Source organism: Pelodiscus sinensis, chromosome 27, assembly GCF_052426305.1.
Source record: "Pelodiscus sinensis isolate ZL-2025 chromosome 27, ASM5242630v1, whole genome shotgun sequence".
In the NCBI taxonomy this organism is placed as follows: Eukaryota; Metazoa; Chordata; order Testudines; family Trionychidae; genus Pelodiscus; species Pelodiscus sinensis.
In genome coordinates, this window is record NC_143078.1 from 5,433,637 (window position 1) to 5,460,580 (window position 26,944).

At 47.2% G+C, this 26,944-nt stretch overlaps 1 protein-coding gene across 1 annotated transcript in view; it reads left to right on the forward strand.

Annotated features, from left to right (window-relative positions):
* Positions 1-4,587, forward strand: part of CD34 (CD34 molecule) — a 39,451-nt gene extending 34,864 nt beyond the window's left edge. Inside the window, exon 8 of the mRNA XM_075910580.2 lies at positions 1,181-4,587. Coding sequence (XP_075766695.2) covers positions 1,181-1,372 — 192 coding nt within the window. The 3' untranslated portion in view covers positions 1,373-4,587. The remainder of the gene's footprint in view (positions 1-1,180) is intronic.
* Positions 4,588-26,944: the final 22,357 nt, after the last annotated feature.

Here is a 26,944-nt window from a genome sequence, read left to right on the forward strand (position 1 = left end):
ATGGCAGTGCATGTGTAGTGGATGGGATGGGTCAGGGGCTTGGCAGCAGGAGACAGAGCTTGTTACCTCTTGGGCGCTGGATCCCACCTCCTGCCCTAGCTTGGCAGTGTGACTGCAAGGCCCTGGTGATATGGTTCCTCAGTGTTACATAAACCTGGTGGTCTTAATCCAGTTTCCAGTGGACGGGTGTCCCCATCGCAATTAGCATCACCAGAGTCGACAGTATCAGCAAAGAAGCAAAAAAGTAAATTGGGCCACTTATATGTAAGAGATGCCTATTCCGGGGCAAGACAGAGGCATATTTGGAGGGGACTGCCTGGATGGGAAGTTTGCCCTCCTTCTGTCTATTCTGTACATGGCTTTGTGAACAGAGGACTTCAGACTCTATCAACCTGGATTTCCTTCCTGGTACACTGTATTGGCAAGTGTACTTCATATACAGACCCATGCTCCTGACTCTTGTTGGCCTTACTGTCAGCTCTGCCGCACTTAAGGCCTCCAGAACGGTTACAGCAGAACAAGAGCAGTGGTCCATCTAGTCTGGTCTACAATACTGTGTCATACCTCCTGCTTCAGAGGCAGGTGAAACCTGTCTCGGTTTCCTAATGCACTTGACTAGTTGGGTAATAATAATTAATGAGAGAGAGAGAGAGAGAGAGTGTGTGTGTGTGTGTGAGAGAGAGAGAGAGGTATGTGTGTGTTATATATATATATATATATTCATATCACCACAGGTAACCAAAAAGTTGGCAAATGTGTGGCTGAAGCTCTGTTTTCTCATTCCTGAAAGCTGCTTATCTGAATTTCAGGTTGAATGTAATAAGAAAGGATATGTCCCAAAAGTTTCCTACCTGACCCATGTGGAAAATAGAGCTGGAGGAAGCTAGGGCTCAGTGTGCAAACTCCCAAAGCAATGCAGAACCTGGGCCTGTGGATCTGAGCAGCACAAAAACCAGGCTGTTCTGCTTTTTAAGAAATCGCTCACTGACTAGGCCTAACTCTTAGTACTTCAGTGCCACGGTCCAGGCCTGTATCCTTCCTCTTGACAGAAGCTGGTATCCGCGTCTGCTGCGATTGCGTGCCATGCAGGTCTCTAAGCTGCTTGCTTGGCATCTAAGCCGCTTGCTGTCCATCCTTTCCTTTTGCTAACTCTGCATTTGTTGTCTGTGTATCCATTTAGGGTGAAGACCCCTATTACACTGACAATGACAGCCAGGGAAACACAGTGATCACCGTGGCCTCCCAAGAGCCATCCGAGCCACAGGAGAAGCCAAATCTCAATGGAGGGGCTCAGAAAAATGGGGCTGGACAGGCATCCTCAAAAAATGGACATTCAGCCAAGCAGCACGTTGTTGCTGACACTGAACTGTGAAATGTGCTAGGGTGACTGACTTATTATCATGATTTGAAGGGGTAGGGGTGGGGAGAATAAACAGTAGCAGGGGTCAGGGAGAGATTATTCCTTGGATGGCTGGGAAATTGTAACCTTTTTTTATGTGAAGCACTTCAAAGTCCCACTCTAAAACACACTAAGGCCCAGAGCTCGCATAGCCCTGTGCTGTAAAATGTTGAACAGTCTTAGTAAGATGCTTCTGAGGGTTAACACAGGGCTAGAATTGTGGACTAGGGTTCTTTGCTTTTCCTTCAGCAGAAGAGAATGGGTTGTGATCAGCAACCAAAACACCCAGGCAACAGATGGAAAAGATATTTGGAACTTCAGAGTGATGTCAGCTTTGTAAGAAATTGGCTTGATGCTGATTTTACTTGGAAGGGATTGGAGCAGGGAGGGAAAAGAATGGAAGCTGTTGACCTTACAATGGTTTAACCCTTCAGAGCCGATGGAGCATTTTAACCTCTCTTATTAAAGATATACACTATTAACCAAGCTTCCAGGGCTGCCAGTGGAGAATCAACGGCTGTTTGCTGGGCACACTTGTATAAAAAGTGGGGAAATGGCTCCCCCTTTATTGTTCTCTACTCTACAAAAGTGAATGCCCCAAAACTGCAAGTCCCACCTGTTTACCACCATGCTGGTTCTCTGCACTCATTCATAGAATCATAGGGCTGGAAGAGACCTCAGGAGGTCATCAAGTCCAGCCCCCTGACCTGTTTTTTTTTTTTTAAGAGTACCATTTAGCAACTGAATTGCTTCTAATGAGACTCATGGGCTCAAGTCAGAAAAGTACAAAGTACAAATAACTCAAATATCTAGATCCAAAGTACAAATAATCCAAATATGTGTAGGGACTTGGGCCCATTACATTTTACAGATCTAGAGTCTGTTTACAATCCCCTCCGAAGCTGTAATGTCTGTCACTATGATGGATTGGTTTAGCCTCAGCTTTGTATTTCAGTGCTGCTTTTTCCTCTCTCAGCAACATTAGTAAACTAATGCTCATTCTTGTGCTTTGTAGCCCCTCAATGTTTAACACTCTCGTGGAATTTCCTGAAGTTGTATGTAAAGCTTTCCAGGTGGAGTCTGGGGCTGAGATGTGAATAAGGCTTTAAACTGAATTACTATCCCTCCTCGTCCCCTGAATATGTGGTGGTGTATTGCAGGGAACTCTCTGGTGTCTTTCTCCCATAAACTGTAAGCACAGGCATAAGGGAGCGGTCGACAAAAGCTTCCCGTCAACTGATCCGCGTCTTGATTTGCGCGCTGTGCCGATGATCAGCTGAGCCGGAACAGCGTGGCGGCCATTTTTATTTTAATGAAGCCGGAGATATTTAAATCCCCGGCTTCATTGACTATGTCAGGTAACCTATTTTACATGCCTCTGTCGGCAGAGGCATGTAGTCTAGATATACCCCCAGTATTTGCAACATTACTGTCAGGTCTCCTGGAAGGAGTTGACATTGTTATCCAATATGAGGCCTCAAAAATATGTCACTACCAAAGAACTGCTAAAAGAACCCAAAAAATTATCACACAGAAAAGAAACCTCAGTCCTTCCCTGGTAACGTGGGGTTGTATTAAAAAACCCTAAACATACAAGGGAAAAATTTTCGCCCTTCAGAACAAAGAAAAAATCTCACGGCAACCACTGATATTTTAAGGCCAGGAGCAATCTCTACTTCGTCACAAGCTGGATATTGTTCTCCTGGAAAAAAAGGGATTTAAGCCAAGCCCATTCTGCACGGGTCAGGAGTCACACGTCATTCAGTAAAGGGTGAAGTCTGTGTTTGGATTCATGGTGCAGGACGGAGCCAGTTCCCATGTCCTCTTGCTGCCTGTAGTGTTTGTGGTTCCTGGTCTCTGGGCAAGCTATAATTTGGCTAGCTGCAGGTGGAAGCCTCTAGAAGTCTGTCACCTGGTGCCACTATGGGTGGCACCAATATTACTGTAGCAGCTACAGCCCTTCCTTGGGCACAGCCTTGTGAGTTGCGGGGCCAAGTATGTGTGAAGGGAAGAGAGATGTTATTGAAGAAAGGGGACAGGCTGGCTCAGGGTGGCATTCAGCTCTAAATCACTGATTCCAATGACACCCTGCTTGATGGCTGACAAAAGACATTGCTATATGATCCATTTATTGGTGGCTCACGTACAATGACTGTGACGATGCAGTCGGGGTTTCCCCGATCCTGCACCCCCATAGCAGCAAGAACAGACTCCGCCAGCCGGTAGAATAGAGGGGGTTTATTGCTTCTCCAGGATACAGCACAGCATAGAAGTGATGTGTTTACAGGAGTCTGGGCCAAGATACCTCCTTGGAATGGGGTCCCTAGGCTCCTGGATTCCAGCCCTCTCCTTAGACTGGTTCCTCCATGATTCCAGCCCAAGACTGACCCTTCCCCCAGCACGCACTTCCTTTGTCTCCTCTCTTTCCTTAACAAGTAGAACCAGTTTGGCCACTGTTCTGAGGCCCCTCTTGCAGGGCTGTGCTTACAGACAACTGCCCACTGCCCGAGCATAGCAACCCGCAAGGTACTGACACTACATCACAACATGTGAGCGAGTCAGTGGGAATCACACATCACAAAACAGGGGGACCCCGAGATACAGAGCAGACAGCACCCCCACTATGCCACAGTGACTAGTGGACCCGTAGTCTTATTGAGTAAAGAAGCCATCACCACCATTCGCAGAAACACACTCCATTCTTGGCAGCTTCAGTATTGGGGATGAGGCCTGGATAAGCCTGGAAGACTGACACACCCTCTTACTACTAAAGATCAATGCCATTCCTTGTTAAGACTGAGACACACAGGTGCCTGGGATGTGGGAAAGCACTGCTTGGTGCCAGACTCATACTATACTTATGTATAAGGATTTCAGTTTCCAGTTCTCTCAGTCAGGCCCTTTCCCCCTGCGCTAAAGTAATGTAAAAAAAAAAACAAATTACAAAAACTGTTGGTTTTCTTTTTTACAAACAGATCTGTAAATAGTGTCAGTAAAAAGGATTGAGAATTGAACCCAGATTTTCAGATGTATTCTTGAAACATTGGACTGTTTATTCCATTGGCAGCTGTGACTCTACCTTAGTTAACTGCTTGGACAAAGAAAAAAAATGTGCTGTCCACTGAGATGTTGCTTTCCAGTAGAAATAGAAGATGTAAAAGATGTTTTTTATTTTTTGCTTGCTTGCACCCTCCCTCTCGCTCTCTTTCTTTCAGCAAACAGGGATTCAGAGCAAGTGAAAAACATGTATCATATGTTCAAAAAATCCTTTCCCTCTGCTTCTCAGAATTAAACTCTCACATGCTCATAATGGCTGATAACCTGCTGTCTACAATGCACATATTATTTCTTGATAAATGTCTTAGGCCTCCACAGAGGCGCCCCTTTGACTTGCAGGACTGGGTGTTTAGATCAGAGTCAGAAGTAATTGCACCTGTGTGTGTTGTACTATGGATTAAGTTCAAGCTGCATAAAGGTAGCTATTTCCATTATTATTATTTGTAATACAGCCCAGCCCAGGGACACCACCAGCTGGGATCAGGGTCCCATTGCTCTTGGCATGATATAATAATGGGGAACAGTCAAAGAGTTTACATTCTATATAGGCAAAACAGATAAAGGGTTGGAGGAGAAACTGAGGCACAGAGAACTGCAATGACGTGTCTGAAAGTCACCCAGCAGGTCAGGGACAGCACTAGGAATCCAGGGCTTCTCACTCCCAGTCCTGTCCCCAAGACCAAGCTGCCCTGATCTTCATGAGAAATACATAGGACAGGTCATCATGTTTCATCATCCAAATGTACGTTCTATCCCAGAGCAAGGGTCGCCTATGTGCCATTTTTCAGTTACAATGAATATGGATGTATTTGTGCTGAGATAACATGTTTGTGAGATAAATGGAATGCCAGTAAAACCCCTTTGAAACCGTACTCCTGAGGCCATGCATGGGTGAGTCAGTCAACTTTGCTGCTTATCCTGCTGGAGGTGGGGGCAGGAGGATAAAAACCATAGCTTCCCACTGAGTTACAATAAACTGCATTTTAGTATGGAACCGTCTGGCTAAAATAAAGACCAAGGCCCCAATCCTGTAACCCTTAAATATCTGCTGACCTGAATCAAATTATTCATGTCCCATTGTCTTTCAGCGGCATAAAGTAATGCCCATGGTTAAGTATTTGAAGGTTTGGGTCCCTAAATAGGTAAGGAGACATCTTTGTTTTTAAAAGTTTTCCCATGCGAAAACACCGTCTTGTGGACTGGTGGAAAGCCTATTTGATGAGGTGTGTTTGTGATTTTGGAAGTATTTTAGGGTACAGAGGCCTGCCCCAGCACTGGCAGGCAAGGAGTTAATCCCTGCTAGGCTGTGCTGCTGACCACTCGGAAACAGGTGCAATAGGTTGTGGTGGTAACGAGGTGAAACTGCTGCCTGAGGGACTTCGGCCAGGGCTCCTAGCCTGAATGAGCTTTTTGGATTTAAAAAATATTCTTCCTCGCTGTTTGTTTCTGAACTGCTTCACCCAAAGGCTCCTGATGACAAAACGCACGGTAGGCTTCCTGCTAGAGGGCTCCGTCAGCTCACACAGGGGGGACATGCCAAAGTGTTAGTATCTAACACCCCCCATGTTGTGTCTGCGCCGGAAGCTTTGTGATGACTGGTTCCAGTTGACCCAGCTTTGACGGGCAGTGAAGGTCGCTTCTGTGTATGGCTGGAGTAAAACAGTAACCCTGAGGATGGAAGAACTGGTGTTGTTGAGCCCCAACACAGTGGCTTGCCCCACGGTTGAAATTCTTTCTCTCGCTGCTGCAAGTCGGGAACCATGCAGAAGGATCGGGGTGTCTGCTCACAAACGGCTTAATCTGAAAGGAAAGGTAAGAACAGGCTACACTCCAGACCCTAGTGTTATACCAGGGAGGCTACCATGGCTGCTGCTGAGCCAACAGGGTAGGAACAAATCACAGATCCGCTTTCCCAATATGACCACATAATACACACATGCCTCAAGTGTGAGCTTAACTTTTGGACTCTTCCCAAAGGGAATGGATCTAATAACACTGTGTAACTCTGCACGGATGAGACACCGTGGCAACTTTCTTTGCCAGGAGCTTTCCCTTTATAGAGCCTTGTTCCTTGGGGTTCATGGAAGATGGGTGGTTAGAGCAAACAACTGGCATTCCACATGCTGGGCTTTTTTCTATATTGTGGCTCTACCTCTAACTTGCTATATACAGTAGCTGCAGAACCTTTTCATTCCTGTTTGCTCCTCACTGATGGGGGTGCTATAATATCTAGAGCAGAAGGAGTCAGGAGAGTGCCTTTAGTCCAGGGGTGGGCAATAATTTTTGGCCAGGGGCCACTTTGAAAATTTCTGAAGGGGCCCCAGAAGGGGGGGGGGCTAAACTAGAAGTGGCAGGGCCAGCATGCTTGTGGGCTACCCCACCCACAGACCATGATTGGTCTGGGGTTGAGGGAACCCCTTTGCTGCCGCTTCCCACTAGACACCCATGCCCCTGGCAGGGTGGGAAGAGGCTTTGCATGCTCTCCCATCCCCAGGTCTCCAGGCCTTTGAGGAGCACATGGCACTTTGAAGTGCCAGGGTTGAGCCTGCTGGCTCCTGATTGGCCTGGGGCAGGGGAGTGTGCAAAACCTCCTCCCACCCTATGAAGAGCACGTGGCACTTCAAAATGCTCGCAGAGTGGGAGGGGCTTTGAGCGCTCTCCCCGCCCCCACGCCAATCAGGAGCCAGCAGGCTCAACCCTGGCATATGCTAGGTCTTGGTAGCTGCCCCTCCTCCCAGGCTGCTATTGCTATCACTCTGCATTAGGAACCGGCTGGCTCCCTGCATGCACTGGCTTTCTGTTGCCAGCCAAGTTTTAAAAAATGCAGGACAGACATGGGGGCAGCCTGGGAGTGGGGGTAGCTGCGGGAACCCAGCACATGCTGGGACTGTGTCAGCCTGCCTGCCAGCTCCAAGTTTGCAGCATGCAGAGTTGCAGCAGGGAGGGGTATGTGTGTGGAGGTTAACTTGCAACATTAACCGATAAGGCAGCTAGCAAGAGCAACCAATACAATATGCTTATTGGTTAACCAGTTGCATTCTAACATCTGTAATGTAGATGCTGGTTGCTGGACAGTTATAAAGCTGCCTTAGGGGACCAAACTTCTGTTACTTAGAGACACTGGGGCTACGTCTAGACTACCCTCAGCTTCCGAAAGAAGATATGTAAATTAGGTGCAAATTTGCATCTCTTCTTCTGATCCCTTTTTCAGAAGAGGTTATTTTTAAAAAAAGCAGCCTAGATGGGTTTTTTTGCGCAAAAACCACTTTTCCAAGAGAACTCTGTAAACATCATTTTTTGAGGAATAAGGGTTCTTTCGAAAAAGGGGTTTTTGCGCGAAAAACCCCATCTAGACTGCTTTTTTTCTTTTTTTTTTCAAAAAAACCTCTTTCGAAAAAGGGATCTGAAGAAGATATGCAAATTCATGACTAATTTGCATATCTTCTTTCAGAAGCGGAGGGTAGTCTAGACCTGCCCTAAGTAACTTTCTTTTTCCAGAATAAATGTTTAAATGTTAAACTGAGGCATTAGCAACCTTATCTAAATAGATTAGGGCTATGGCTCAAAGCAACAAAAGCCAAGCATTTCAGAGTTAAGACATCTCTCAGTCCTTAAGTTGCTTACTGGTGCCTAGCTGTCTGCAGGAGCCTAAGAAAAATGAAACAATCCCTGTAGCCTCCCTGCTGCATTGCTCAGGCTCCGCAAAGGGGAGCTCAGAGCACAGAATGTGCTTTAAGAATAGAAAGTGAATATAAAAATCTTGTTTCTTTTTAGATGTGATGAGACAGGAAAAGTCCCTAGGTAAATGTTAGGGTATTTGTTGTGGAAATGCCAGTGGATCCTCAACTCCAGGGCTACTCAACTTTGGAAGCCCCAGGGGTCACAATGATACTCACAGCACATGCCGAGGTCCGCAACTTAAGTATGGTTGCATATATATATATACACACACAAATATATGCAAATAGCTTCTTTCACACTGACAAGCATGAATACAAAGATTAAAGCAAGAGTACACAACATGAAGGCCCCATTTAAATCAGTTCTACTGATATTAATAGAATGCAATATTTACCCCGTTTCCATCCATATGACAGCACTTTTAATGAGCAATGACAGTCCAGGAATTTAACTACGAAAACACATATCAAGAGAAAACCATTATATTGACTACTTTTTTATTTTGGCTCCCACCTGTGGGCTGTAGGTTGAGCGCCACGTAAATCCAAAGTGCACAATGGGCCGCAAACAAATGGGCCTCGGGCTGCATGCGACCCACGAGCCACATGTTGAGTAGCCTGCTCAACTCTATAGATGCTGCTGCAGTCTCTCAGCAGGAAAGATGTGGCTAGGTAGTGCATCCTAGTGGATAGAGCACGGGGGGCCTAGAATACCTGGACTCTGTTTCCAGCTCTTAGTAGGCCAGCTGGGTGACATTGTGAAAGTCACTTCCTCTACCTGTTCCTCTGTTTCCCCCTTCCTAATGGGGATAACAATATTGATCTGCTTGAGATCTACTGCAAAAAGCACTAAAAGAGGAGTAGGTTGTTATATTTATTATTTCAGTGGCTCCACAATCTTCATTGCCCAAAGCCTTGCCTTTGCTTGAAGACAGTGCTCTCAGAACAACAGAAGGGCAACTCAGACTTCCAAGGGGCTGTCTAGGTCTGCCACAGACTTGAAGGGTGATGGTGGTCAAGAAGCTCACATAATCTGACTTGGACTCATCTCTTTAGCAGCTAACCTGGCTGTTAGAAGGCTAATCAGTTAAACTCTGACCTTCCAACTCTTTGTTTTAGAGTGGGAGTTGCGCACACACACAAGTGGCTCAATTGGAGTTATTTAAGCTCTTTATAGTGTAACCCCCCGTTCACTAGCCCAGTCTGAGGTTATTCAGCATCGGGGAAGCCTTGTGAATTCTTATGCAACTGTGGGAAGCTAGGCCTGAGGCTCCTTGGTGTGCTCTGTGTTGTGTATCACTGTGTGTGCATCTCAGACCAGACCCACTCAGACAAACCACCAAGAACAGGCGTTATTCTGTAAAAAAACAAACAAAAAAACCATTGAACAGAATCACAGTTCAGCAGTCCTTCCTCTCTGCCTGCTGCTTCTAGCTCAGTCCCTGCTGAGGCCCTGCTGGGGGCAGAGGGTACATCCTGGCAGGAACCAGGAAGTTCTCCCAACATGCTGCAGTTTGTAGTTCCCAGGGCTGCTGTTGAAGCATACTGGACCTTGGGCTACAATTAGTGATCTTGTTTCTGCATTTTAAACTCCTTCCCCCAATCCCAATATGGATGTGTTACATTCACAATGTAAAGCAAGGCCGTGGAAAAAAGAAGGACGATGCTGCAGTTGGAACACAGGCAGTTTGGGTTCTATTCTCAGCTCTGCCACAGGCTTCCTATGTGACTTGGACAAGTCACTTATTTTTTCTAGGTTCCATTTCCCTTTGCCTCTCGGACAGGACCCGTCTCTTGCTGTGGGTAAGTAAGCTGCTTAGCATAATGAGCCTCTTATCTTGGCTGGGGCCTCTAGCTGCTACCCTGATTCTAATAATGAATACTGCCAGTACCCGTAGTTGCTGCCTTTTAGCTCCTCTGCAGTTCTTGATTTTTTATCTCCTGCCGTAGTTAGCTGTGCAGATAAAATATGTGCAGGAAAACTGAAAGACTTTCCCAAATCTGGATTCTTTCTTCCACAAGATGCAAGGAAATATCTCCTATAGACACTATAGATGTCATATGATATCAAGTGGCTGATTTTTCAAATGAGTCCGTGCCATGTTCCCCGATGCATCAGACAGCTAATCCTATATAGGGCGCATTTCTCACACACCCAGACACTTTCTGCAGCCACGCTGAGACCACAAAACCACAGAGTAAACTGCACTGGCAAAATAAAAGTTTTCAGAGCACAGGGAAGGTGTGGGTGCAGAACTGCAGTGAGCTCCAGGACGGAAAAGACTATGTGCTTGGAGCTTCAGGAAGTCTTTTTTCTGTGTGAGTAAACACAGGCAGATCCCATTCAGGCCAAACAAAGGCTCTATTATTCCTTCCTTATCAAATGACGTAGGTTCCTTCCTTGCAGATCCCACCTCAAGCTTTTATTTTTGAGAACCTTGTTGCCAGTAACAGTTTTATCACCTGTCTCCTCCAGAAATCCCTTGTTGCCTGAAAGTTAGTGTTGCCAGGCATTGGGTTTTCAACCGGAATGCCCAGTCAAAAAGGGACCCTGGTGGCTCTAGTCAACACTGCTGACTTGGTCACTGAAGTCTGGCTGGCAGAGCATTGGGGCTTACACAAGCTCCCTAGCTGTGCTGGCTGCACACAGCTCCTGGGAGTGACCAGAATTTCCGCATGGCCTCTAGGCACAGGGGTGGCCAGGGAGGCTGTGCACACTGTCTGTGCCCTGGGCACTGACTCTGCAGCTCCTATTGGCCAGGAACCACGGCCTATGGGTGTAGTGATGCTGGTGCCCAGGGCTGCAGGCAGCATGCAGAGCCCTCTGCGCCAAGGAGCCGTAAGTGCTGTCTGGCTGGAGTCTGCACCCCTCTCATGCCCCAATCCCCTGCTGCAGATTGGAATCATCCTGCACCCTGCAGCCCTTAGTTTCTGGGCCTGACCTGGAGCACTCACCTGCACCCGCATCCCAACCCCTTGCACCTGCAGCCCCCTCCTGCACTTCAAACCCCTCATCTCCAGCCCCGCTCCAGAGCCCACACCTCCAGCTGGAGCCCTCACCATCTCTCACGTCCCAAACCCCTGCCCCAGCCCAGTGAAAACAGAGGAGAGTGAGTGACGAGTGACGGGGATGGAATGAGTGGGGGTGGGGCCTTGGAGAAGGGCAGGGCAAAGATGTTTGATATTGTGCAATTAGAAAGTGGGCAGCTCTATGGAAAGTGAATCATGGACACAACCCTGTAGGCCCTTTAATACTAAAGTCATCACCTCCCTCTGTTCAAAATACCAGGGCTAGGTTCTTTCCCTTGATCAAAAGGGAAGCAACATAGTAGGACATTTGTAAATGTGCAAGCTAAGCAACGTTCCCTCTAATTTTTCCATCCATGTGTGGAATAAATTTTATGTGCACTGAAGCATGTGCGGATGTGCACCACCAGTAGATACACCTGCTGCCAGCTGTGGTCACTCTGCTAATCATCTGGGTGGCATTTGACTCTCTCCAGGTTGACCGCCCAAGTGCCCACTGATGCAGGGAACACTGATGCAAGATAAACTGAGTGCCATGTTGCTGGGCAGCACAATGGTGCTGTTTATTACTTATACCTCCCCCACCCCCACAATTTGTGGATATTTTTGCCTTTCCCCTTAAGCGGGAGGATGTTGGCTGACTTTCAAGGCAGGACACAGAGTTAGAGGGAACAATGGGGGGGAGGGGGTGATCCAATATTTGCAAAGCTTAGGTAGTAAGCAGCACTTCCAGTAATAGTTGTCTCTTTACATCACTTAACAATTTAATAATAATAATAACACTTAGCTCTTATATAGGGCTTTTCATCAGCAGATTTCAGAGCACTGTAAACATTGGATCCATGTCATTGGTCTCATTTTACAGATGGGGAAACTTAAATGCACTTTAAGAAATCCCCACCCCTGGTTGTTAGCTGGTGGGAGTCATGGGAGCTCTCACGGGCCAAAGGAGGAATGTCCGCAGGGTTCAAAAAGGGGCTAGATAGATTCATGGAGGGTAGGTGCATCAATGGCAATTAGCCAGGATGGGTAGGAAGGGTGCCCCTAGTCTCTGTTTGTCTGGAGGTGGGTGACGGGAGGGATCACAGGGCTTCTGGCAGCATTGGCGGAGAGGATACCGGGCTGGCTGGACTGTTGGTCTGACCCAGTATGGATGCTCTTATGTCCCTTATCTGGGTATTAATTGCAGTCTTGCCATTTTGGGGTAGTTTTCTCACTTGTCTCAAGGAAACCCTCTCAGGCATTTTCCCTTCTTCAAAATGGCCACCATCGGCCATTACTGGCAACAGGGCTGAAGCCAGCAAGATGGCTGCCATTTCCCTTCAGTTTCGTTGCAGAGGCCGGGCATGCTGCCCTTAATAAAGATGGCTGACCCTGTGCCTGGTTTCAATCTGCTGGAAGGCCAGGAGCCCAGGCTACTGGGTGGTTCTTGGGGCTGGACAGGAGTCAGGGATTGTGAGGAGCAGCAGAGACCCTGTGAAAGGTGGCTGGACAGTGGGGGGAGGCTGGAGAGCACAGGAGGATATGGAGCAGATGGGGTGTGCAGAGGGATGTGAGCACTTGGGGGGTGCAGCAGGCTGTGGGGGCAGCCTGGTGGGGGGGGGGTGCAGCAGGCTGTGGGGGCAGCCTGGGGGGGGGGGGGGGTGCAGCAGGCTGTGGGGGCAGCCTGGTGGGGGGGGGGTGCAGCAGGCTGTGGGGGCAGCCTGGTGGGGGGGGGTGCAGCAGGCTGTGGGGGCAGCCTGGTGGGGGGGGGGTGCAGCAGGCTGTGGGGGCAGCCTGGTGGGGGGGGGGTGCAGCAGGCTGTGGGGGCAGCCTGGTGGGGGGGGGGGTGCAGCAGGCTGTGGGGGCAGCCTGGTGGGGGGGGGGGTGCAGCAGGCTGTGGGGGCAGCCTGGTGGGGGGGGGGGTGCAGCAGGCTGTGGGGGCAGCCTGGTGGGGGGGGGGTGCAGCAGGCTGTGGGGGCAGCCCGGTGGGGGGGGGGTGCAGCAGGCTGTGGGGGCAGCCCGGTGGGGGGGGTGCAGCAGGCTGTGGGGGCAGCCCGGTGGGGGGGGGGGTGCAGCAGGCTGTGGGGGCAGCCCGGTGGGGGGGGTGCAGCAGGCTGTGGGGGCAAGAGGGAGGCTGCAGAATTGGAGCCTGCCTGGCAGGGGTCGATAAGGGGAGTAGGGGAGAGGCCCCAGAGCCAGAGGTGTGGGGTAGTCACATGAGTATTGGGAATGGCTTTTCTCTTCTCTGTGGGGTGAGGAGAACGCACGTGCCCTCTCTTTCTAAGCAGCTGGGAGGAGGCTTTTTTTTTTTTTTAAATAGGGTGACATTTCAACCTGAAATGATCGTACGTACTCACTGTCTGGAAGAGTACAGTGAAAAGCCCAAAAGGCGGCCCAAACAAGAAGGCTTTGATGGTGATTTTAAAATGTCATGGATTGTGGGGCCAATGTCCCAAGTCATATTTTTTGAACTCCTGAAGATTGAGTCTTGCATTCAGCCTGGGCTTTTGTCATCTTGACATTATCCTGTTCTACGTCCCACTGAAATGGTTGGTCTATAGAACTCATAAGTATCACATCCATGTTAACTGGAATGGAGCAAGGGTTTAGTTAAGAAAGCATTACTACTCCCTGTTAACTGTGTCAGTGTTTAAATTATTTGCTTGTTTTTGCAGAGGGCATTGATGGCAGACCTGAGATTAGACGTCCGGGTTCCTGGCACCCATTTTAATCCTTGTGAGATGGCCACAGTCTTAGCTGACCCCCAGGTTTCTCCATAGCTAACAGCATGAGCTGTTGCAGTTTGAGCGAAAGAGCCAACATACTGTGTAGCTGGAACTGTAACAGATTCATGTGCGCTGTGGATCAGGTGAGGAGGGGGCAGTGGTTTTCAAATTTTTTTTTAATCATGGCCCAGTTGAAGAAAATTGTTGATGTCTGTTGTGACCCAACATAATTTGACTAGAGTGTGGGCTCTGGGTGGGGCTGAGGATGAGAGCTTTGGGGTATAGTAGGGGACTCTGGCTTTAGGAGTTTGTGTGTCAGGGCTGGGGCAGGAGGCTCCCAGTCAGCGGTGAAGCAGGGCTGCTAAGGCAGCTTCCTGCCTCTCCTGCCACCTCAGACCATGCTGTGCCCCAGAAGCAGCCAGCAGCAAATTCCCAGCCAATGGGAGTGCAGAGCTAATGCTCTGGGCATAGGTATTGCACAGAAACTTGTGCACTCTCCCCATCTCACACCCACACACCTAGGGACCGGGCAGCACCCCCACTGGTCACCTGATCCCTCTGCAGCAGTGAGACCCAGTACCTGACATTCCTCAACGCTTTCCATTGGCTTCAGTGGTCTTTCCATTGGATCTTCAGTAGCAAAAATAGTACCATTCTTTTGTCTGTTAAGAACAGTGGAGATGATATGCAGAAGGGCTGATAAGAAGTGTATGGGGGAGAGGGGAGAGAGAGAGAGACCGACCGACAAAACAGTGTCTTGTATTCCCTCCAGCATGGAACTCTTTAATGCTGCCAAAACCAACTCTCCTCTGGCTGGTGTGTGTGCGGGGATGTGAGGTTTCCTTTAGGAATTTTTAAATAACAAGATGACTGTAAATGTTTCCATGCATGCCTTGTTCTGGCCTTATCTTAAGGCTCTGTTGAGCTCTGCCCACCCGCAGAGTGAATAGCTGAGATGAGTTGATGTTTTTACTGCCTTTTGGCAAGTAAAGCTGACACCTAATTTCAAAGCACAGTGGATCTTCTCCATGATCCTCAGTTCTTTGGCTTCTCTGTTCCTTCACTTTCCGCTGTTCTTGTGGACTATTTCCCATGCGTCTTAAATTCTTACTTCCCCAGTCCGAGAAGTGGGATGAGATGCAAGGATGGGACGTGTGTTTATGCCCCATCAAATAATAAGATGAAGTGCTCCTCTGTAGCAACATGTGATATAAACTACTGGGTATTGAGTCAGGCTCAGCTGTGAGAATAGGATCAGGTGCTACCCAGATCTGCCTCTCACAACAGAGCTAATCTCTCAGTGCTGGGAAACATCAGAACCTTTGCTTGGCAGCTGAAGGTTATGTGGTAGTATTTGTGTGACTGGTCCCCATTGTTTTTCCTCTTAGATCTTGATTTGACGTGAGATCTCATCCTGCAGCAAATCTTCTGGTGGCCTGCTTCGGTCCTTCGTGAGATGTTCCAACCCAGACTCTTCTGTGAGTGCCCAATTAAAAGCATTTAGGCATTTGGAACCACTAAGACCCTTGGGCTACGTCTAGATTGCATCCCTTTTTCGTAAAAGGGATGCAAATTAGACGTATCGCAATTGCTAATGAAGTGGGGATTTAAATCTCCCCCGCTTCATTAGCATAAAAATGGCTGCCACTTTTTTTGGCACGGAGCTTTGCCGGAAAAAAGTGCCAGTCTAGACGCGGATCTTTCGGAAAATAAAGCCTTTTCTGAAAGATCCCTTATCCCTCTTAAAATAAAGGGATAAGGGATCTTTTGGAAAAGGCTGTATTTTCCGAAAGATCCGCGTCTAGAATGGTGCTTTTTTCCAGCAAAGCTCCGTGCCGAAAAAAAGCGGCGGCCATTTTTATGCTAATGAAGCGGGGGAGATTTAAATCCCCAGTTCATTAGCAATTGCGATACGTCTAATTTGCATCGCTTTTACAAAAAAGGGATGCAATCTAGACGTAGCCTTGGAGTGAATTTCAGGGAGCATGGTATCTGAACCAGTAACATAGTAACTTGAGAGAACTGAAGCTCATTTATAGAAACAATGCCAGTTAGTCTGCTTGGCAATTAAGGTGCTAAAGTGGGGTGCAGTCTTTCAGGGTACAGCCAATGTGTACCAATGTGTACAACTTGCAGAAATAAGAGTTACAAATATGGATTAGAGTTCTGATTCAAAGTTGGTCAGGAATCAGATTGGTTCATCTATTAGAGAGAAAAGATAGGGTTAGTTGCCAAACATTCCTAAATTTGAGGGTGGATTTGCTCCTAAATCACCTTCTGATTATATGCAAAGTGGTTTTGGCCCTTTCTTCCTGAAGGACACTGTATAAATATAGGATTTAGAGAGTCTAGTTCCATTGTCCCCAACACGGTGCATTTGTCGGCGCCTGCCAAGTGCTCAGGGCTGGCCTGGTCCTGGGCACGTGGCGCATGCATGGTGCCGGAGCCGGCCCCGGGTGCGTGGCGCACGGATTGACCCCCCGCGGCGCATGGGGGCGGGGGGGAGAGCGCCAGCGCCTGCCCCGGGCGCTTGGCGCTTGGGGGGGGGGGGAGAAGAGAGCGGCGCGGGGGGGGGAGGGAGGGAGGGGGGGAAGAGAGCGCCGGCCTCGGGCACGCGGCGCTTGAGGGGAGAGCGCCGGCCCCCGGAATGTGGCTATGGGGGGGCCCCGCCCCCCCCGGGTGCCCGGCGGGCAAACGGCCACGCCCCCTGGCGCCCGGCAACCCCAAATGGTTGGGGACCACTGGTCTAGTTTAATAGCAAACTGCTTTTCAGTGGCCTGCAAACAGATGCAATAGAATATCAGCAGGAGCTTCAGTTTGTTGTCTGTTGGGTCATGTTAAAATCTCCATGGCCCATTTAATCCTCAGCATCTCTGATAATACCCATGAATGGTGGCAAGTATGTTGTGGAGACATCTCCTTTAGGCTTTGGACCATCTGGTAATTTCACACTGAGCCATCAGAGAGCATGGATTTTAATTAAATGCCGAATTAATTTGTAAAACCAGAGAAAGAAGAAATAGGGAGTATAAATTCTAACATTTAGATTTTCAAAGCCCTCTAGAGTACAGCTTGCTTAAAATTTCTGCCAAAACATCTTCTTGACCCAGAAAATGTTTTTGACTAAATGGAAAGTTGCATTAGAAAATGCTTGTTTTCATTTTTAACAACTGACAAAAAGTTTTGGTTTTATAACAACAGAAAACTGATGTGTCTTTTTATGTCCAATGTTCTTTGAAAATTTTCAGTGAAAATGGAAAAACTTTTTTGTTCCTTTGAATTTTTTTATGGAAATTTTAGACACCTCATCTTGTTAGTTGTAACAGAAGCTAGGTGTCTGTCTAATGTAAACTGCATTGGACATCTCAACCTAAGTGAATAGATTTTTTTCATCGTATTGTATATATCATAACTTTTGTGCTTAGATTTGCAGTTGAATTAACTTCCTTAAGTAATCAGCTATCTAAAATAAAATGAATGGAGGTTCATATGCACTCCTCTGAAGAAGTGGGTTGTGTTCATAAAAGCTCATGATACTACATATGTATTTTTGTTTGTCTCTAAATTAGAGCTACAGAACCACGTGTTGTTGTTTTTTTTAAGTGATAGACTAACATGGTTACCCCTCTGAGACCTTGAAACATGTAACTCAGAATGGCTCATGTAACATTGCTGCCACCTCCTGGTTTTATTTAGCTAATACAGATTTAAGAGCCTCAAGATACAATATTTATGCAGGGCTGTGACCACCATCAAAAGCAGTTTGAGTGTCATGTGGTAGATTGGGGATATGATGATAAACTTCAGTGACCATGGCAACTGAGCCAACATGTGTGTGTCTAATAATGGAAACATGAAAATATGCATAGGCACTGGGGCCTTAGTGACACACAGGACAGGAATTGGGGAACATTCATTCATCGTCTTGTTTGTTTGTAAAGTTTCTCATTTCCCAGTTTTGATGTGTGTCTTGGGAGTGGGTACAATTTGAAGACTAAAGCTCAAGAGAGCAAATGGTACTCCTGGGGTCATATCCTGGCCTGACTGAAATCAATGGCCATTGAAGAAAGCCTGAATTTCACCCCTTTGTTCTCAGAGACTGATCCTGTGTGATGCTGGGTAAGACATTAAACCTCTGAGGTAGCAGTACCTACCTCAGGTGGCTTCCAGTTTTCCATCGAAGTTTTCCTTTGCTTGTGTCAGCTTGCTATTAAGTTTTATCCTGCCTGGAAAAAATAGTCCTCCTGACTCGTTTGGGTGAAATCCCAGCCCTAGTGAAGACAGAGGAACTTTTCCTGAATATTTCATTAGGACCAGAATATTTCAGTGTATATATCCTTCAATTATAGAATGTTTGCATCTATTTTCAGGAACCCTTGCACCTTTTGATCAAAGTGAAATATAGACTCACGTTAAGGAAGGGTGACATCTTGTATTAGACAAACCTAAGGGGATAGAAACTGTACTGATGCTGAAAAGTTAAACTAGCAAAGCATTGATTTGGGGAGGCATGTTGTTCTCTGCTTTAGGGATTTTTTCCTGTTTGCAAACCTACCAATAAAAGAAGCTTGAACAGTTTCCACATTTAATCCCCTTTTATCCATCCAATGGTATTCTTAGCTCTGTAATACCGTGTTTTATGTAGAATCATCCAACAGCCTGCGTAGTATCTAAATGAGTAGAATGATATCAACCATAATTGATAATGGGCAACATTCAAAAATGTGTATCTTTTCTCATTCTGTTTTTCTTAAGTGTTGGACATGTATTCCCTTCTGTTTTCCAAGTAAAGGCAAAATCATATGTCTGGGATTCCACCCTTCCCCAAAAAATTATATTTAAAATTGTTTTCAGTATCTGCCCTTCACAAGAGTTTTAATTCTAGCTCTTCAGACTTAGACGGTGAATCTATTTCATTTGCTAGTGTTTTGATTTGTGGTAGCAGAGGTAAATGAGATTATCTGCCCCTTGAGATAAACTTTCAAAGATGAGAGATGGAAAATTGGGTTCTACAAACATGTTAACATGGCCTCAATTTAAACCCGAGTGATGAAAACATACGTAATAAAAACTAATTCTTTTTCAAGTGATGGTCCATTTGTGTATTGCACCATATATGTATTCTGCACGTGAGAAATGCATATGCACCATGTCTTTTGGCCTACACATGTCATAACTCTCTCCCTATGCTCCAAACCAAGGAAATGCCTCTCTCTGTTTCCTTCTTACAACTGCATAGGTAATGGGTCTGAGCAGGAATCTTTGATATCCTCAGCACATTTTTTGCTGTGCCATTGCTGAAAGATATTGTATATTCAGAGTTTTTGTAATCTTGCTAGTGTAGTCTACGTAGAATAGTTAGAAAGGGTTGACCCTATTTTCTTCCCTACACGGGGACTTTTCCTCCCTGAGGAGCCTGAGGTTATGCCCAGGTTCAAATATTGTTTCTTGCCCTTGCTCCTTTTCAATGAGTGGCAAAAATCTATGCTGCCCGCTGTTGCCTGGGTAAGGTGCATATTTCTGCTCAGTGCAGGATTTGTTGCCTAAAGAACTTGTGGTGATTGAGAACTGAGTCTCAGAAAACATTGCTGCAGTGAAGCCCAAATTAGATCCAGGCAGGAGACCCATTCCCATGAATCAGTTTCAGCAGGCAGGCAGTGTCCCTCCAAACACAAGCCTGAGAACGTAGACTAAGCCTAAGGGGAAGGCTTCATATGAAAACAAAGGGACTCTCCCAGATGTAAGGACAAGTCATATCATCTAAATATGCCCTAAAGGGAGAGGTATTTGGAGGGATTCTATCAAAGTTGGGAGAGCCAGTGCACACGGCTGCTAAGGACTCAGGCCCAAGTAAATCCCCTCAAAAGCAGGAGGAGGCACGTAAAAGTTACATATGTGACAATTCCAACATCAGCTCAACTGGTGAAGGCTCAGGATAAAGAGCTCCTGGTGGTCCCAGCTGCTTCTAGAGCATGGAGCAACAGTAGTGACATGGCTGTGAAGGGAACTTAGCACCATGGTGATCAGGGAAGCTCCAATTCCAATGACTTTGCCAGTGGAGTCTCCTTGCACGGCAGGGTGATCAGAGACCTATGTCTCCGATGAGGACTAGAGATATAAAAGGTTAACTAGTAAGCCTGACCCATGATGGGTGAGGCTTACTGGTTCCAGTTAACTGGTATGAGCTGGAGCAGCTCCTCCAGAGTAGCCTCTGGCCATGGTGGGTCTGGCTGGCCCACCCCCAGGTTAAACATTGACTTCCTGGGAGCGAGGCTGGTGGGGCTGCTGGCCCCGCACCCGGGGAGCCAGCTGCAAAGCCCTCAGCAAAGCCTCCTCCCTAGGAGCGGGGCCAGCAGCAGCCCCTTCCGGTTCCACTCCCAGGGAGGCTTTGCTGCAGGCTCTGCTGTATAGAGCTTATTTAAGCTTTTAACGGCCGAGCTTTTACATCCCTAATGAGGCTATCTTTGCTCTTCCCTGTCCGCATTTGTTATGGGTGCACAACCATCCTCCTCCCCCTCTTGGGCACTGGTTGCCCTCTCAGATCAGGCTCTGAGACCTCAGGGTTGTGCAACACCCATGTCTTTATTGACCCACACTTGTCCCACCACCAGTGTCAAACTATATATAGTATTTACAGGGTTCTTTTTCCTCTTACAGGCAGAGTCAGTTCTTTGCTAGGAGGCCTCCCGTTCCCTTCCGGACTGACCTCTCCCTCACAGCTTGCCCCCCCACTTCTGGCTCCTTCCCAACCTCATCAGCTGCCAGTTTTGCCAATCCTCAGGGTAGCATCAGGCCTTTTCACCAGACCCATTCTGTTCCCCTTGATTGGAGCTGACAGGGCAGGGGCTAAGTAGGTGCTTTTGCACGAGCACCCTACTATACACCCCCCCCTTATGCTCATACCAGCCCTGATCTTGTGTGACCCCTGCCTTCCTCGGCCTGGGAGGCTACTCTGGACACGCTCTCCCTGACCACCGGTGTGGTCCCTAGGGTCATCCTTTTGGGGTATGGGCATCCCCCACCAACAAACAGTGTACTAGGTAGGAGGTGGTCTGCTCCACAAATCCACCTCTACCCAGGGGTCAACACACCAATAGCAACCTTGTGCAGGTCTCCCTGGTGCTGACTCTGCCTGGGCCGCATCTCCAGTTCTGGGCCTCAGTACATTGAAGTTTGGGCCCCCCCCCCTTTTGGATTTCTACCCTCAGGGTTTCCTTTGGCCTCTCCTTCTCTATCATAGGTATCTCCTCCTCTGGGTGGCAACATCCCACAAGCTCCATTCCCCCATTGGCCACTCCCATAGGGTCCTGATCTCCGGGGTTAATTAGGTGATTGTGCACTAGCACCCTGCTACAACATTCACCCCTCCTACTGGGACCATCTCTATTCTGGGACATTGAGACACCAGAGGAGACCACCCAGATGAAGCAAAGTCATTCTCCCATCCCACCTGCCAGCCGTGAGGTGCAACCATTGGTACCCTTGGCTCCTCTGGAGATATGGTGTCTAGGGCTTTTTTCTGGATGAGCCAAGGGCCTACAGTAATCTCTGCAGCATCAGACAGAGGGGAACATGAGACAGGATACCCAGAAAATTCAGGGTTCTGGTCTCTGACCAGGTATGAGCGGCAAGGAGTCCTCTGGCACCTTATAGGCTAACTGTTAGTCTATAAGGTGCCACAGGACTCCTCGCCGCTTTTGCAGATTCAGACTAACATGGCTACCCCTTTGATACTTGACCAGGTATGATTGGACAAGAGATGGTGGTACCCTGTAGTTTAGGGTCCTCTTTTGCCAGTTGACCCATCCTACTGGCAATATTGAGGGCCCTGGACACCTAGAGTTGGGGAAGGAGTTCTATTTGCCATCACCCAGATAGCCACATTTGGCCCCTGAGGAATATTTGGAAGGGGAACGTGTGCTGGAGCCGATGCTGTCTGGGAGCAATCTCATCATCGTCGCTATCTCTGCTGGGTGACTTTAAACAATATCTAAAATTCTGCAGGGCTACAGGATCAGCTTGAGGAAGTCCAGGAACCTCAGCCCAGTTGACTGGACATTCTGTAGCCTTAGGGTTGCAGTTAGTGTCCCTGCCTATCATTGAGGCCATCATGAACCCAGCAAAGACAGGTTGGCACATTCCTGCTTTTAGTCTTCCCACTCCTCAGAGGGCCAAGAAAATACTTGTTCCAGCCAAGAGGATAGAGTTTTAGTTATCTCGTCCTCCATCTAATTCCCAGATAGGGCAGGTGGCTACAGAGTGGTCCAAGAAATAGCACCAAAAGGCCCTATGGCCAATCCGTCCATGATTGTGCCTTTCTGACAGCCATATTATCAGCCAGAAGAGCAGTGAACTGGGAGCACTCATGACAGACAAACCACATACTACTATTTATAAAGAAAAGGTCTTATTATGAATCCATGTTAGATTCATTCTTAAAGTAATTTTGGAGTTTCATGGGAGCCAGGTAATCCATTTAGGAATATCTTTCCTTGCTTGAAATGGCTGCATTCTCTAGATGTCTGAAAGGCTTTTATCTGCAAAGAACAATGGATTTTAGGAAGACCCTAAGCTATTTGTTCCCATAGCAGAGCAATCAAGAGGTAAAACTAAATTGATGCAGAGACTTTCAAAATGGATCTCAGGTTGTATTACCCTTTTTTATTAACTAGCTAATGTTCCGCTTCTGGAGGGGATGAGGGTTCCTTCTACTAGAGGGGAAGCTACTTTGGCTGCATCTCTGAGAGACGTACCCTTCCTAAAGATACATAAGGCAGCTACTTGGAACTTTTTGCATAAGTTTACAAGATGATATGGTCCTGTTATCAACAGCAGATATAGATGTGGGGTCAGTAGAACTACAGTCAGGTATCACTTCTCTGTCTTTGCACCCATTTTCCGTCTGGCTGCTCCATTTTACTCTCCTACATGTGGAATTAACATAGGGAGAAGAAGAAGAAAGATGTTTCTTACCTATAACTGGAGGTTCTTCAAGGTGTGGTTCCTAGCTGTACTTCGCTACCCACCCTGCATCCCCTGCTGTGGATTGTTTGTTCTGTTAGGAGAAAGGGAAACGAGTGGTGTCAGCCCACTCCACTTTTTATGGCCTTGGCTTGGGGCATGAGGAGAGCTACAGTGCATGTATGGGCCAACACACTCTGCTTGCAAAAAATTCCAGACGCAGGCACATCATACACATGTTTATCCTGTGTGTGGAATGCAGGTAGGCATTGCATACCGTGACAGATTAGATCACAGAAATCCTCTTGGGGTTGTTCCCGTGATACGTGGATCATTCTACTGATGCCCACCTGCCTGCACTCTGGGGTTTACCACCACCCTGTCCTGCTGGGTTAGAAGCTCTAGTTTCCCTCCAGCCAAGACAGAGTTGGGGTTCTTCACTCCCACGCAGAGCAACACAAACACTGAATCAGTTCAGCTCAAGGAGGGCTCAGCTATAAGGGCTCAGCACCCAGGAAAACCAAAAGTACCAAATCCCCAAATAAATCCATTTTACTCTGTGTTTTACACAGAGGAAGATCATAAAATCTACCCTCTTTATCAGTGAAAGAGAGAAATGCACAGTGGTTGCTTCCTCGCCCCCTCCCTCTAACAGTAATTGACAGTTATTTACACTGGGCTTAATAATAAACAAAAGTGGGTTTATTAAGTATAAAAAAGTAGGATTTAAGTCGTTGCAAGTGAAAACATCAAAGTAAATTACTAAATTAAAACAAACAAACATGAAATGCCAGCTAATCTTAATCCACTAAGAAACATGTTTCATTCAAATTCTGACTCTACACAAAGTTGTTCTAAACATCTTTCACAAGCTAAGCAGCCTCCTAGCTTGGGCCCAGTCCATCCCCCGTTCAGTCTTAGACGTTTCCAGAAGGCAACTTAGGTGGTAAAAAGGGGGTGGGAGTGAGGTCTCCTGGCATCTGGCAACTGCCCCTGATGTTTATTTCCCTCCCTCTTATATCCCTTTTGCCTAATGCGGGAATTCTTTGTGCTAAGTTCAGACTTTTTTCACCTTGAGTGGAAAAGTACCAGATCCAAAATGGATTTTAGCCTGAGGAGGCCTGGCCACCTTTCTATCCAGGACCAACCATGGTTTGGGCTTACAGGACAAACAAAACTATTCACAAGTTGTTGGTTTGAGTACTGAGCCATTCAGCTTCCAGAGCATCAGTAATGGCCCAGTTAGAATTATAAATAGATCCACATTTCACATGCAAGAAAGATACATGCACAAAAATAGGATGTACACATTCCTCAGATTGCAACACTAAAATTAATATTTTACATGAGGAATTTTGTCTAAAGTGTCTTTGAGTTATGAATATTCACATTCATAAGCCAATTTTCATAAAGCAAGGGGGAGAGCTGTGACATATACCTCAGTGAACCTCCAGTTATAGGTAAGTAATATCCATTTTAGCAGCATTAGGGTAAGTCAGGAGTTAAAACTTTTATGTTAAGAGTAGCAGTGGTCAGATGGCTGCAGACTGTAGCAACTGGGAACACAGTTTTAGGGGAAAGGGGAGGGTTCCATTTTCCTGAGAGGCGGTAGTTAGGTTGATGGGAGAATTCTCCCATCAACCTAGTGCTTTCTGCACCAAGGGTTAGGTCAGTTTAGCTGTGTTGTTCACGGGGGTGTGTGTGTGTGTGTGTGATTTTTATCACACTTCTGAGCAACGTAGTTATACTGACCTAATTTCCTAATGCAGACCAGGCCTTTGAGACCTGACCAGATTTATCTCCATCACTTGTTATCTCATCTGAAATGTGCATTCTTCTCTCAACCTTCCAGAAGTCTCTTGGGGCTGATACTTTAACAATGCAATTTCTTTCATTCTGCTTATTGTGGGTTTGACCTTTTCCCTTAAACTCAGTCATGGAGTCTCTGCAATCTCCTTCCCTCCTCATTTTGGATCCTCTGGAGAAATTATTTAAAGGTGACCCACAAAAGCAGAAAGAAAACTGTCTTTTTTTATTGCTCTCTTATTGTACAGCAAGAAGGCCTGCAAAGGGGGTTTTTTTTCCTCTGCCAGGCTGATTTTTTACCTTAGAAATAGCAGACATATCTTGCCTGTCCTGCTTTTTTTTTTTTTTCTGAATGACTCCTTGGAGGACTAGATACTAGAATAAAAAATTTATCAGCTTTCCTTTGAAGGAACAAGAAATGGTCAATTAGGCCTGCTCTGAGCAGAGAGGGTTATTATGGTGTTTAACACAGTGCGGGTACTTAGTGGCCTTAATATATAAGGGTATGTCTATAAAACAGCGTTATTTTGAAACATCTTGTTTTGAAATAGTTAATTCAAAATAAGTTATTTCGAAATAACGCATCTACACACAAAATGCATTTCGAAATAGCGTTTTGCTATTTTGAAATAGCGCATCCACAGTGAGGGGATGCTAAATCGCATTTAAGGCTGGCTGGAACCATGTCCGGCACGCCATCAGGTCAGGAGTTATTTTGTGTGGCTGTTGCCTGAGGCTATCTGAGGCCTGTGCTTAAAGGGGACCCCCTACGTTGCTTGCTTGCCTACCTTGATGAGGGACAGCAAAGCATTTTGTCTTTGAATGCTCTGGTTGCCCTCACTCGGAACACCACAGCACTCTGCAACATGGAGCTGCCCCTGGGCACTCTGGTGCGTCTCGTGGACACATTGCTCTGTGCCTGGCTTTCTGCAGGCTGCCATCCGGGAGGTCCATCGAAGGGCTGTCAGTATCCAGGAGGCCCAGCGGGAGAGCTTCCACCCTGAGGAGCACTAAGAGCCTTCCTAGTCTTCCCCTCTGGAGGCTTGTCTCATATTCCTCCCTCATGTCCTTCCACTTGCCCCTCCCTTACTCCCCTTCCTGATGTCAAATACATGTATTTCATGAACACAAACTCTCTTTATTTAACAAAACTGGTGTGCGTGGGGGGGGGGGGGGGGGGGGGGAGGAATGAAACTCTGGTGAGATTGGGGAAAGGAGGCAGGAGAGGGGAGAAGAGAGGGTGGGAGAGGGGAGGGGAAAACCTGAGAGGAGGGAGCTGGCAGGGAGAAGAAGGGGGAGGGAAAGCTCAGGGTTGGGGGTCTCGCCGGACCAACTTGATTTTCATGCAGACCTGCTCCTGGGTTCGCATGTGGCCTTTGGTGGCCAGACTGGCAGCTATCCTGCCATAGATGGCTGCGTTCCTCCGTCTAGTGCAGAGATCATGGACGTTGGGGGCATCCCCCCCCCCAAACCTGAAAAAGGTCCATGATCTCCACCCTGGACCAAGAAGGTGCCAGCCTTTTCCGGGCCCTGGCAGGCTCCTGGGAGCTGGCAGACTGCTCCTGGGGAGTGGTGGAGGGCTGGCTGCCAGTGGCTTGCAGGCTCATGTTTTGGGGCCACTGGGTCAGGGGCAGCGACTGCTGGCTCTGGGCTGGCAGGCTTGGAGCTAGCACAGACACTGTGGCCAGAGTCAGCCCCTTTAAGGACTCTGGGAAGAAAGAGGCGTGTTCTTGGTTGAGGCTGGAGTGGCCACCAGGGCACCCTGGGAAGGCTGGAGGCCCCCTATTTCGATATAAGTGTCTACACAGCACTTATTTCGAAATAGCTATTTTGAATTTGGCGTTATTCCTCATGGAATGAGGTTTACCAAATCCTAAATAAGTGCTCCACTGTTTCGAATTAATTTTGAAATAACGGTTTGGCTGTGTAGACGCTAGTAAAGTTATTTCAAAATAACGGCTGTTATTTCGAAATAACTTTGCTGTGTAGACATACCCTAAGAGGCCCCAGTGTTATTAACATAAATGGCAATGAACTGGTGCAAGCCTATTTGAAAATATTTCCCTAGTATAGACAGGGCTCTAAAGGATAAGTAGGCAACTGGATGAGAGATTTTAAAAGAAAATGGTAGTTACTATGTATGTTTTATGTAATGGATATTTGGCCTGGCTAATTGAATTAGCTAGAACTACAAGAGAATTTCCAAAGAATGTGTAGCGTTTGGGGATAGGTATTTTCTAGGTAAGCAAATAGATGCCATCAAGATGCTCAACCAGGAATAACTTAAAATGTTGGGGATAAAACTC